Raw genomic sequence first — 12,826 nt, forward strand, 5'->3', positions numbered from 1 at the left:
GTATACCATTGATTGCAAATATTGAACATGCTAAACTATTGGTATCATATTCTTTCAGTTATTGTAAAGGAAATTTTAATTGCAAGTCTCTTTTAAATATCGCTCCACAATTTGGTTTTATGAACAAATAGCACATTAGTTCATGCCAGCTTTACATTGGCTTGGTGTTTGATGCATTGTTACACTAGCCTTACACATGTATGCAACATTTGTTTCTTCATTGCTACAAGAGTGTTTTTGCACTTAGGTTTTTCAGGATTTTAAAGTGACAAGGAGCAGCAGGGCAATATGTGAGCTACATAAAAAAATCAAATGCAAAAGCATCAACAATTGTGACTTGACCAAATTCTGTGGTGCTGCTAACTTGCTTGGTTTTTTTTTGTTTTTTTTTTTTGCCTGGCCATAAACAACAAAGAATGATGTGTTAGTCAAACCGCTGTATACTTCAATGGAAAACCTTTGCATAAGCATGCACACACCACATGTAGAATAAGGAGTAATTGTGGCTGTTGGTGATGAATGCTGCTGCCTCACAATCCCAACATGGGGCAGAAGTGTTGTTGGATTCCCAGCCTTGCTAATCTTCCTTTGAATAGACACATTCCTCCTGTGTCTGTGGACTGTTTCTTTGGTGCTCCAATTAACTGCCACATCCCTAAGATGTGCATATTATTGTAGGTTTGCATAGGCATCTGTAAAGTTGATAGACCATGCAAATGTGTTTGCTAGCCTTATAATAAAAAATGGTTTACTGGGTCTCATGAGGGAGAGCTTTTCTCTTACGTTTTTTAACTCCCATTTGTGCATTTCAAGAATATTGCCAAGCTATAAAATTCACCTCAACAAGAGGCATGGTAAAGAATGGATACAGGACAGTGAGTCCCAGAGAAGACTTTTTTAATGCTGATTCTGATTCCTTCTTCAGATTGTAAAAATGGTGAAGAACTCAAAAGGTGGCCCAATCACATTGTCAATAGGAGATGGCGCTAATGATGTCAGTATGATCCTGGAGGCACACGTTGGCATTGGTGAGAAACTGGCTAATTTTACAAATTAGCTTTTACATTTATCCTTGGCTTTTGACAGCATTTACAGTTGTTTGTCTGAGTTATTTTTGTCATTTTTTAAGATACAAGTTGACATGTTTGTCAGTGTCATTTTTAAGATACAAGTAAAGGCACAAACTACAAAGAAAAGAGCAGGTTAATAGGAAAACAGTTGAAGAAAGTTAAGGATTTAAAGCCACAGTAAAAATATGGATATTTCTAAATGCCTTATGAATATAAAAAAACTGCTGTGCTTTTCTGGATACGTTGTAAGTTAAGAGAATAAATGAGATCATTTAAAGGTAAATGACTCACTAGTTTGTGAAAAACTTGTAGCTACAGGGTTACCCCAGGACTGAGTTTTTTTTTATTTCATTCTGTAATAAGAATGAGTCGGAGACATCATAAAGATTTGGAGCAGCCACCCGTATAATTGAATCGGCTCCAAAAGTAGTTTTAAATAGCACAATGTGCTTAGTTCAGAATCCAGAACAGAACTGCCTGTACTGAGGCAAGATGGCAGTTTTAAAGGGCTGGAAGGGAAATGATGTCATCTATGCCGGAACTGGGAGTGGTGTCCTTGTGCCCGGAAGTGACGTCATCTTTGGGGCCGGCAACAGGCGGGATTTCCTGGAAAAGGTCTGCAAGGGACTGAGAGAGATAGTCAGTACACACCGCCACCCCCTGTCCTGGTGTAGAACCACTTAGGCCCTTCAGCTGATTCCCATGCGCACGTGTGTGACAATTCATATAAAAGTGATTCAGTGTATTTACTTGTCATATACAGTAATCCCTCCTCGATCGCGAGGGTTGCGTTCCAGGCCCCCCACGATAGGTGAAAATCCGCGAAGTAGAAACCATATGTTTGTATGGTTATTTTTATATATTTTAAGCCCTTATAAACTCTCCCACACTGTTTATAAATATTCCCTGCACAGTAATACAGCATAATCCTTTTGTATTCTCTTAGATATTAGGTAAGATTAATTTGAAATTATGTATGTAAACACACTGTTTATATAAAGTAAAACCTAAATATTATTTTAAAGATATCGAGTGTCTCCGATATCACATATGTTACAGCCATTACGATAGACCGGCCACCAGCAATAAATACGTACAAAGCAAGAAAAACTGTATACAGTAAATGTGTGTACAGTGACACTAAACGTACGTACATGTACTAAGTACTGTAGGTAGAAAATGAATTATGGTTACTCACCAACAATGACACAATGACTTGTCCGATAACGATGATTTTAATTTTACTGCACAACAAAGGAGAGAGTTACAGCCCTTCTAAAGGAGCCACTTCAGGCAACTGTGTAGCACCACCGTTATTCTTCTTCAATCCAAATCCCTAAAACAGATTCCATCCAGACTACTGCCTTATTACATCCACTTACACCTCGTTTTGCACCCTGGTTAAAAGGACACTGCGGCCGTAAATCTTATATTCCTTTCCTACTTTTTAAATAAAAAGAATCATAGCCTCATTGATGCTGTAATGGCATCCTACAGCGGTGTAGCTTTTCCCTTCCTTCAACAAATCCAAAATGTTTACCTTTTTGGCAATCGTTAACATCTTCTGTTGGCGCTTGGTCACAGACCCTGAAGCAGGAGCAGATCGTTTTGGAGCATTAATGAAGGGCTTGACTATGCACAAAGATAAACACAAAAGAGCACAAAAGTTAACTCTTTACACAGCGAAACACGTTGATGCTGAATGAGCAAGACGAGACTTCCTGGTTAACACCGCATTCAGCACACAGGAACTTAACTGCGTACTCTGATTGATTCACTTCTCAGCCATCCGCCAATAGCGTCCCTTGTATGAAATCAACTGGGCAAATCAACTGTGGAAGCATGTACAGGAAGTAAAAAGACCCATTGTCTGCAGAACCCGGGAAGCAGCAAAAAATCTGTGTTATATATTTAGTTATGCTTACATATAAAATCCGCGATAGAGTGAAGCCGAAAGTCGAGCGATATAGTGAGGATTACTGTATATATATATATATATATATATATATATACACACAGTGGTGTGAAAAACTATTTGCCCCTTCCTGATTTCTTATTCTTTTGCATGTTTGTCACACAAAATGTTTCTGATCATCAAACACATTTAACCATTAGTCAAATATAACACAAGTAAACACAAAATGCAGTTTTTAAATGATGGTTTTTATTATTTAGGAGAAAAAATCCAAACCTACATGGCCCTGTGTGAAAAAGTAATTGCCCCTTGTTAAAAATAACTAACTGTGGTGTATCACACCTGAGTTCAATTTCCGTAGCCACCCCAGGCCTGATTACTGCCACACCTGTTTCAATCAAGAAATCACTTAAATAGGAGCTGCCTGACACAGAGAAGTAGACCAAAAGCACCTCAAAAGCTAGACATCATGCCAAGATCCAAAGAAATTCAGGAACAAATGAGAACAGAAGTAATTGAGATCTGTCAGTCTGGTAAAGGTTATAAAGCCATTTCTAAAGTTTTGGGACTCCAGCGAACCACATTGAGAGCCATTATCCACAAATGGCAAAAACATGGAACAGTGGTGAACCTTCCCAGGAGTGGCCGGCCGACCAAAATTACCCCAAGAGCGCAGAGACGACTCATCCGAGAGGTCACAAAAGACCCCAGGACAACGTCTAAAGAACTGCAGGCCTCACTTGCCCCAATTAAGGTCAGTGTTCACGACTCCACCATAAGAAAGAGACTGGGCAAAAACGGCCTGCATGGTAGATTTCAACGCGAAACCACTGTTAAGCAAAAAGAACATTAGGGCTCGTCTCAATTTTGCTAAGAAACATCTCAATGATTGCCAAGACTTCTGGGAAAATACCTTGTGGACTGATGAGAAAAAAAGTTGAACTTTTTGGAAGGCAAATGTCCCGTTACATCTGGCGTAAAAGGAACACAGCATTTCAGAAAAAGAACATCATACCAACAGTAAAATATGGTGGTGGTAGTGTGATGGTCTGGGGTTGTTTTGCTGCTTCAGGACCTGGAAGGCTTGCTATGATTGCCATACTGTGCTGTATGAAAATGGAAGAGAAGGACTCATGGCATGTTAACATGCAACGACGATTCTACGATGAACTGTCTAAAGTGCAAACCTATGCTGCAAAAAACAGTGTTTTCCTAACCAAAACTACTTACCAGACGTTAGTGAGCGATGTGAAAAAGATGACTACTAAGAAGGAACCACGGGACTATTGGTTGCTGAATTGCTATGATGTGATGTTAGTGGAAAACAAAAGTAAACTGATTTATCCTGTTAAAAAAGGCATTAGTGCTATCCCGTTTCTACATCACGGACTATTGAGTTATTTAACGTACTTCGTGACGCTTATTTGGCCATTGGCCACGGAGGAAGTGACAGAATGTTGAAAGAACTTTCACCCAAATACAAGAACATTACTTGTCATGATAATTAAGTGCAATTTAAAATATTTTTTTTTCCTTCCTTGTTGCAACATGTAGGTTCATATTTTATTTTCTCCTGTTTTCCTCAATAAGAAAGTCCTATACTTTATTTTGAATTAATTTCTTTTTTATATACGTCTTTTCAATAAAAGCCTTTTCATGACTCTCTTTTAATACTTTGCCTAAATAGCATTTGTTATTCTATATAATGCCTAGGTATTACATACGTACAATGCCTAGGAAAAGTATACATAATATTAAAATAATTTGAATATTTCATACTTTACCCAAAAACACCAGGAATTCTATATATTGCCTAGGCATTTTATACAATGCCTGCTTTTCATACATTGCTGGTAACATATATACTGTATATATACATAGAGAAATGTAGAGATAAATAATATAATTGTTTAACATTTACTTATTGCTGGTCATTCGAAACAAAAATTACACCTGTCTAGGTTATTCATATGGCCTTAAACAACTGATGTGTTCATTCTTCAAGTCACAAATCTTCACAAAGTGGAGGAAAGAAATTCTACTTGAGAAAGGTATTTAAAATTCTGGGTTATCCTCCCTCTCCATCTGTCACCATCTTTAGTCTGCCTCCTCCGACAAGCAGTCAATCCCAATGTAAATTCTTGCGTGATGAATCATCAGGTTCCATAGGGAGATTTCTGTGTCTAGGATCTCTCAGTTAGTCATGTTAATCTGACATTTTTCAAGGTAGGCCATGAGTTTGTCTTTGAACAACTTCCCCTGGCAATCGCAGGTTTGTTTGCACTGACTCAGTGAGTTGTGATCTTATCTGGTGAGATGGAAGTAGAGCAGCCTGATGTAGATATACTGTATATTGAGGGAAGAATCAACTTAATCTGTGTAAGAAAGATAGAACTGGTGTACAGTTTCTCCCATTTAAAACAGGGAATCTCCTGCAGGCACCACTGTTGGAATCATTTGAGGGAGGTCACGTGTTATCTCTCTTGCTAGAAGTGAGGGTTTTAAGTGCTCATTGATGCGAGTTCACAGGAAGAATTTTTGTCTGATTATCTTGTTCTTGAAATTTAAAGGAGGTCTGCATCTTGTGATTGCAATGCACTGTATGGATTGTAGACATCAGTAAAATCTATTAGCTAAACAGAGGAAAAGCCATTTACAGCTATATAAGTTAGAAGGAGAGTTTAGAGGTCAGCCTTTAAAAACAGACAAATGTGATTGCATTTTTAGCTATAGTACCAACCTGTATGGCAACAATTGAAATTAATTAAAATCACTTCAGTTATGATTACAATCTAAAACTGATGCCCTGCTCTTTAATGTGTTGCTAGTAAAAGAGAAGCTCACACATTTTTGAAAACCATCATTTTTTACATAGATTTCCAGTTGTTGATTTTCTCTTCCTTAAGCTACAGAATTTATTTTTCTGGTTTTATTTAAACCATTTGAAAATACAGTATTTAGAAAAACATACAGTGGAACCTTGGTTTGCGAGCATAATTCGTTCCGGAAACATGCTTGTAATCCAAAGCACTCGTATATCAAATATAAGAAATAATGGAAACTCAGATGATTCATTCAACAACCCAAAACTATTCATATAAAAATGATTAATACAAAATATAAAATAAAAATACATAAAACAAATTAACCTGCACTTTACCTTTGAAAAGAATCATGGGTGGTGTGAGGGAGACGAGAAAGAAGAGGGTTATTGTGTAGGTCGACTTTCACTCTTAACTAATGGAATCCCTGCTATCTGTTGGCTCACTGGAATCATTTTCTTTTTTTGCAACTTTAACAAGGAGCCTCTCCAATGACAGTTGCTTTTGCCTGAAGAGTCACTACACTTGGACACAAAAAAATGCTTTACCCACTGTAAGGTTTCTAAACTCTTTTGGGATTCCACCCAACAGGACAACACGTGGAAGAGTGTCCTGAAGCAACCGCAGGCTCCCAGCGCTGTAGCAGTTCGCCGTAAAAGCAAATCCAAAAAGATCGCGGACATGCTATAAGCACCTGCCGTTGATGGGTGATACAAGGCATGTATGCCTGACAGTTGCTGGATGGGCAGAGAAGTGGCAAGCTAGATGTCAGTAAGGGGGAAATAGAGTTGTACATCAAGAGCCAGTATAGCAATGATGGACGGGCCACACCACTCGATTCTCCAGGGTATGTACCATGGCCAGGCCCACCGACATTGCCTTTTGATGTCTCCCCACCTAAGTTGTGAGAAATTGAGGAAGTAATCAAGAAGGCAAGATCAGCATCAGCCCCAGTGTTCAATGGGCTCCCCTATAAGCTGTATAAAAACTGCCCCTGGGTAGTCAGGGTAATTTGGAAGCTAATGAAAACAGCTTGGAATAAACAGCAAGTTCCGGCAATGTGGCAGCAAGCTGTTGGTGTGTTCATTCCCAAAGAGCAGAACTCCCAGACCATCAGCCAGTTCAGAAGCATTGTCTTGCTAAATGTAGAGGGGAAGATCTTCTTTGCCATTCTTGTAAGAAGGATGGCTAACTTCATTATGGCAAATGGATACATTGACACCAGCTGCTAAAAGGCTGGAATCCCAGGCTTCCATGGATGCATGGAGCACTCTTTTCTGATTTGCGATCAGATCCAGTGCACCAAGAGGGAGAAGAACAACTTGCATGTGGTGTGGTTAGATCTTGCCAATGCATACAGCTCAGTTCCACATAGGTTGATAAACTTTGCTTTGGAGTTCTTCCATGTCCCAAGTTGCATATGGAACATCATCGCTGGATACTTCAGTCACCTGCACATGTGCTTCACTCTGGAGGGCTACACAACAGGATGGCAACAGACAGAACACGGAATTGCTATGGGATGCACCATCTCCCCCATCCTGTTTGTAATAGCCTTTGAGGTAATTCTCAGAGGGGCCAGGCGGGTAGTTGGAGTTATTAAGTTACCATCAGGCAAGAAGCACCCACCACTGAGGAGTTACATGGACGATGTGACAAGCATCCTTCAAATGGTTCCATGTACAATCACACTCCTCAAGCTCCTTGATGAGTTCCTTGCATGGGGAAGGATGAAGGTTAAGGCCACAAAATCAAGAAGTTTATCACTAAGAAAAGGCATACCGCAAATCAGGAAAATCTTTGTTGCAGGATGGGAGACCATTCCACGGCTGCATGAGAAACCACTGCGAAGCCTGGGAAGGCAGTACACTGCAGACTTGTCTGATAGGCAAATGGGAAAACTAGCCAACTATCAACTTGCCGAGGGGCTGGCAAAAATCGAGCAGAGCCACCTGTCTGTGAAGTACAAAGTGTGATGTTACCAGCACACCCTATACCAATGGGTCATGTGGCCTCCAAAGGTCTGCGAAATCGCCTCGTCAGAAGTCAGTTGGATGGATGGTCTCACTAACAGTTACATCCGTAAGTGGCTAGGATTGCCCCGCTGCTTTTCGGATGTAGGTCTCTTCAGCCTGATCATGCTGGAGCTCCCTATCAAGTCCATTAGGCTGGGGTACAAACAGAAAAAGGCTCACCTTGTGTTGGAGTTAAAGAACTCAGCAGACCTGCTGATAAGGAGTGTGAAAGTCCCCATCCACACAGGCCGCAAATGGAAGGCATAGGTTGAGGTGGACCAGGCCATCTCCAGTTTGCAGCATTGAGAGGTGGTGTGGACAGTCCAGTTCAGTCGTGCTAACCTGGGCTGGGGACAGCAATTCTAGTCCAAAGCCACCAAGAAACAACAGAAGATCATGGTGGTCACAAAGTCACCAGGCTGGGGCAGGAGCGCTTCCATCTGAAAGCAATACCCCAGGGCAGCCAAGGAGATTGGACGTGATGGGGCGCAACTATTAACCGACACATCACCTGGGCAGACATCTGGAGGATGCCACAATCTAGACTTAGCTTTCTTCTGAGGGCAACCTACGACACCCTCCCATACCCTCAGAGCAATCACACAGTGGTATGACGAGGAGGTAAGATGTTCCCTCTGCGGGAGCATCAAGGCAAACCTCCAGCACATATTGTCAGGTTGTAAGGTGTCTTTGACCCAGGGACGCTTCAGGCAGTGCCATGATAAAGTCCTGGCAAAGCTGGCCAAGATCCTGAAGAGCTGTAGGGTAGCAGCAAACCACACACCGGCAATAGCTAAGCATGCCCTAGAAGGATTTGTGAAGTCCAGCAGTACGTATCAACCTCCTGCACAGAAGAGGGTTAGCATGCTTACACCTGGCAAAAGTGGCCAATGTTGGCAGACCTCGATAAACAGCTGGTCTTCCCAAGAGAGGTTGTAATAACTACTCTCCAGCCAAACATAGTCATGTGGTATGCAGTTTAGAAGAGGGTCCTGCTGATCGAACTAACAATACCTTGGGAGGAGGGTTTGATAGCAGCTCATTAAAGGAAGCACTTGAGGTATACTGAGCTGGCAGCAGAGTGCCAAGAGGCTGCCTGGAAAGCCAGAGTTTACCCCATGAAAGTCGGTTGTCAGGGCTTTGTTGGCAAAGCAAAAGTCCAATTGTTACACGGTGTGGGAGTGGCGGACTCGAGCTTAAGGAAAGCCATAATGGCACTGGGAGAGGAAACTGAGAAAGGGAGCTGCTGGCTTTAGCTGCGGAGGAAAGACATTGGTTGGGGGTCAGCACCCCACTGAAGGCAGCTGCAGGGGGTGGCAGGGAGACGTCCCTAGGATGCCACTGGCCCCCCTGGCAGAAGATATACCAGTTTAGGGGGCAAAACATCCGTCAGCAGCCGGTTTCCAGCTAACGACCCTACAGCTGATGTACCGGCGCCAGTGGAGGTGCGACAGGCTGAAGACCCGAAGCAGGATATACCATCTTACCTGTGCAATGAACAGAGTCCTATATTAGTATTTTTAAAACTGTTGAAATACAAGGTAGTATTGAGAAAATGTTTAGCTTTCAGTTGTGTGTTTATACTCTAAATTATACAATTTATACATCTCTCTGCTCTCTGTTATCCTCAGGAATAAAAGGTAAAGAAGGGCGTCAGGCAGTTCGAAACAGTGATTATGCTATTCCAAAGCTAAAACACCTCAAGAAACTGCTCCTGGCTCATGGTCATCTCTATTATGTTCGAATTGCTCATCTGGTGCAGTATTTCTTCTATAAGGTAGAGTCCCAGTTTATTGAGGGATGTGTCAATGTTAATTTTTTTCAGCTTGTGGCTTTCATCTTTTAGGATGATGAAGCCTCTTCTGAAACAGATTAGTTTGTTTACTTTTTCCATATATTCTTTGGGAAGTACCATGATTAAATTAGAAGAGCTCTCTCAATATTAATGTATCAAGATGTCATACCAGAACTGTGCAATATGAAGAATGCTTTCTTTCTTTCTTTCTTTCTTTCTTTCTTCCTTCATCTTGTAAAGCATTTTGAGCTACATAATTTGTATGAAAATGTGCTATATAAGTAAATGTTGTTGTTGTTTTCCTGTCTGTATATTAATCTGTAATACAAATTAATATATTAAAAGCAACTGCATTACTTTAAACTTGAGTGAAACGTGATGTGTGTTTTAAGTGTGCCCTACGATGGACTGGGTTCCCAAATACATTTGGTCTCCACCTTGTGTTCACTGTTACAGGAAGAGGTTCCTGGCACCAATAGCTCTGCAGTGAAAGAAGTTTCAGAAATTCTGGTGGATAATTACATATATACTATAGTCTTCAGTCCAGACTGGTTTCTGTTTGTGGTGGCCTCTTCATATTGTACTGTGTCATGCTTTATGCTGCACTGTGAAGTATCTGTCTACTACAGATACATAGAACGATATTTTTAACTTCTATTGTTGGCATTTCTTCTTGTTTTAAATACTTCTGGCTCTTGTTTCTTTCAAATTGTTTGCTCAGTAACTCATAGGTCTGACATGGCCAATTCTTCATCTGCTTTTCAAAATTTATTTTTACTGTTTCTAAAATTTAGTTTATAGTTGTAATACATTAAGAAATATGATTTCTTTCAATCCATTAAGTCTGTTGCTGTTCTCTTAAAATCTATGTTTTTTATTTTCAGAACCTGTGTTTCATTTTACCTCAGTTTCTATACCAGTTCTTCTGTGGATTCTCTCAGCAGGTAAAGAACCTGTAAAACCCTGAAAGCTTTGACTAAGAGTCAGTATAGCAAGAGCTGAGAGGTTTTTTTTTTTGTTTTGTTTTTTGGCTAGTATCAGTCCCCAGTCTTTATGAAGTTACACTGATTCATTTTAACAGTTTGTTTATATCTATTAGATTCCATTAGCTTTGCATTTGGCTTCAAATAAAATTCCTTTCTAGTATAAGCTAAGTACTTTTTAAATGTGTGCACTTTATAACAGCAAGCTAAATAATTATATGCAAATGTAACTGTAATCTATGTGGAAATTAATGAATGAGCACAAATATGGTATATTTATCCCAATTTAAAGTTTAAATTACAGTGATTTATTAGGGGAATACTCCACCCAAAAAAAGGCATTTTTTTAATATGTTGCATACTCCATGAACTTTGCAGTAGTGGCAGAGAAAAATTTTAAATCTCATATTTTCATGGAGAAAGACCATAACAAAGTTAAAAACTGAACGGGACCCAGCAGTGACCAGAACACACTTCTAATGCAACTCTTATTGCATTACGTGTCCATTATCCATTCACATGCATAAAACATGCAAAATAAGGACTTTTTTTTATTAAAACGTTATTCATATTTTTTGAAGACTCAGCACAGAAGATCAATAGGAAAGACACATTTCTACAATACAGTGCTTTTGAATTGGAGATTCACATCTTCCTCTCATTCATTGACCAATAATCCTGTTTTCAGTTCAAATGCACTGTATTATGGTAATGTGCCTTCTCTCTTTAATCTTTTATGGTGAGTTTTCCAGAAGTAATTGTTAATGGTATTTTAGTAAACAATTCACATATTTTACATGTTCTGAGAATACAACTGGATAACAGGTATGTGACTTATGCATCATGGACATTGTTCCACATCATTTGCATTTGTCCAAAGTTGATCACTTCTGAGCCTCATTCAGTATGAATATTTGTTACATCTTTTCTCCATGAAAACGTGATGTAAAATTTTTTCTACATAGGATAAGGAACTACATCCCTACATGGGATAAGGAACATATATCATTTTTGGTTGGAGTGTTCTTTTAACTGTCAGTCAGTCATTATCCATCCCGCTATATCCTAATACAGGGTCACGGGGGGTCTGCTGTATCCAATCATAGCCAACACAGGTTACAAGGCAGGAACAAATCCCAGGCCGTGCGCCAGCCCACCACAGGACACAGTCACACACACACCCACACACCTAACCTGCATGTCTTTGAACTGTGGGAAAAAACCAGAGTATCCGGATGAAACCCACGCAGACACAGGGAGAACATGCAAACTCCATGCAGGGAGGACCCAGGAAGCAAACCCAGGTCTCCCTACTGCGAGGCAGCAGCACTACCACTCTGCCACCATGTCACCCTTCTTTTAACTGTTGATTTTTAATCAGTTTTCACTGTTTGTTACAGCATGTCATAGTAATAAAGATTATCCTGCTAAGCCTGTAATTGTGTTGTGCAAGTATGACATTGTAAGAAGGCTGCCTGTAAGTGTGCCTTAAGTACTGTTAAGGACAATGTTAAACAGAAGGCCATTAGTGAATGAGCTGAAATTTTGTTGATTTTAAGAGGGGCAAGTGAACTGGCTAACCTAGCACAATAAAAGGTTGATAAAAAAGAACTCATTTTGTTATGCTATATAAAACTAATGAGCTTTGTAGTAATGTATGCTCCCCCTGCCGAGGATGTGAACCACATACTTATCAGAATTTATCAGTTAGCTTGTTTATCTGTCTGGACAAGATGTTAAATTTTGTCCTTCCACAATATTTAATAGTTGTGGCAGTAATCTATCAAATAATTATTTTTCAGTTAATCAGTCAATCATTTAATCGATCATTCTTTTCTAATATACCTTTTTACATAACAAAATTGATATTTTTGTTTAACTATTTTAAAATATTGTGTACTGTGAAAGGTATTATATAAAACAAATTAGTTAGGTTTCACATATTTGTTTATTCAAAGGTCATATTCCTGGTTATGCCTGGTTATGACACTTGTTACTTTATTTTTTACAGTGAAATTTAACGGATGCATGTTAATATGTGATGGAATGTCATTTCGTATTATAAATCTGCAAAATAGCTTGTAATTAGTCTTGTGCAGCATTGTTTAGATATTCTTAAACAAGCTTTTTTGATTGCTAATTTTGTCAGTATCAGATGATGAAAGCTTAATCACGAGTACAGGATTTTCATTACTCTTAGTTCACTGCCTCCTAAGAATACCGAGC

General features: G+C 39.6%; 1 protein-coding gene across 5 annotated transcripts in view; it reads left to right on the forward strand.

The window, feature by feature from the left end:
- The window catches only part of atp11c (ATPase phospholipid transporting 11C), a 266,736-nt gene that overhangs the window by 218,078 nt on the left and 35,832 nt on the right, over positions 1–12,826 (forward strand). For all 5 annotated transcript variants that reach the window (XM_039766150.1, XM_039766151.1, XM_039766152.1 and 2 more), the window contains exons 21-23: positions 926–1,028; positions 9,454–9,599; positions 10,502–10,561. In XM_039766150.1, coding sequence (XP_039622084.1) covers positions 926–1,028; positions 9,454–9,599; positions 10,502–10,561 — 309 coding nt within the window. The remainder of the gene's footprint in view (positions 1–925; positions 1,029–9,453; positions 9,600–10,501; positions 10,562–12,826) is intronic.

This window comes from Polypterus senegalus, chromosome 10, assembly GCF_016835505.1.
Source record: "Polypterus senegalus isolate Bchr_013 chromosome 10, ASM1683550v1, whole genome shotgun sequence".
NCBI classification, from domain to species: Eukaryota; Metazoa; Chordata; class Cladistia; order Polypteriformes; family Polypteridae; genus Polypterus; species Polypterus senegalus.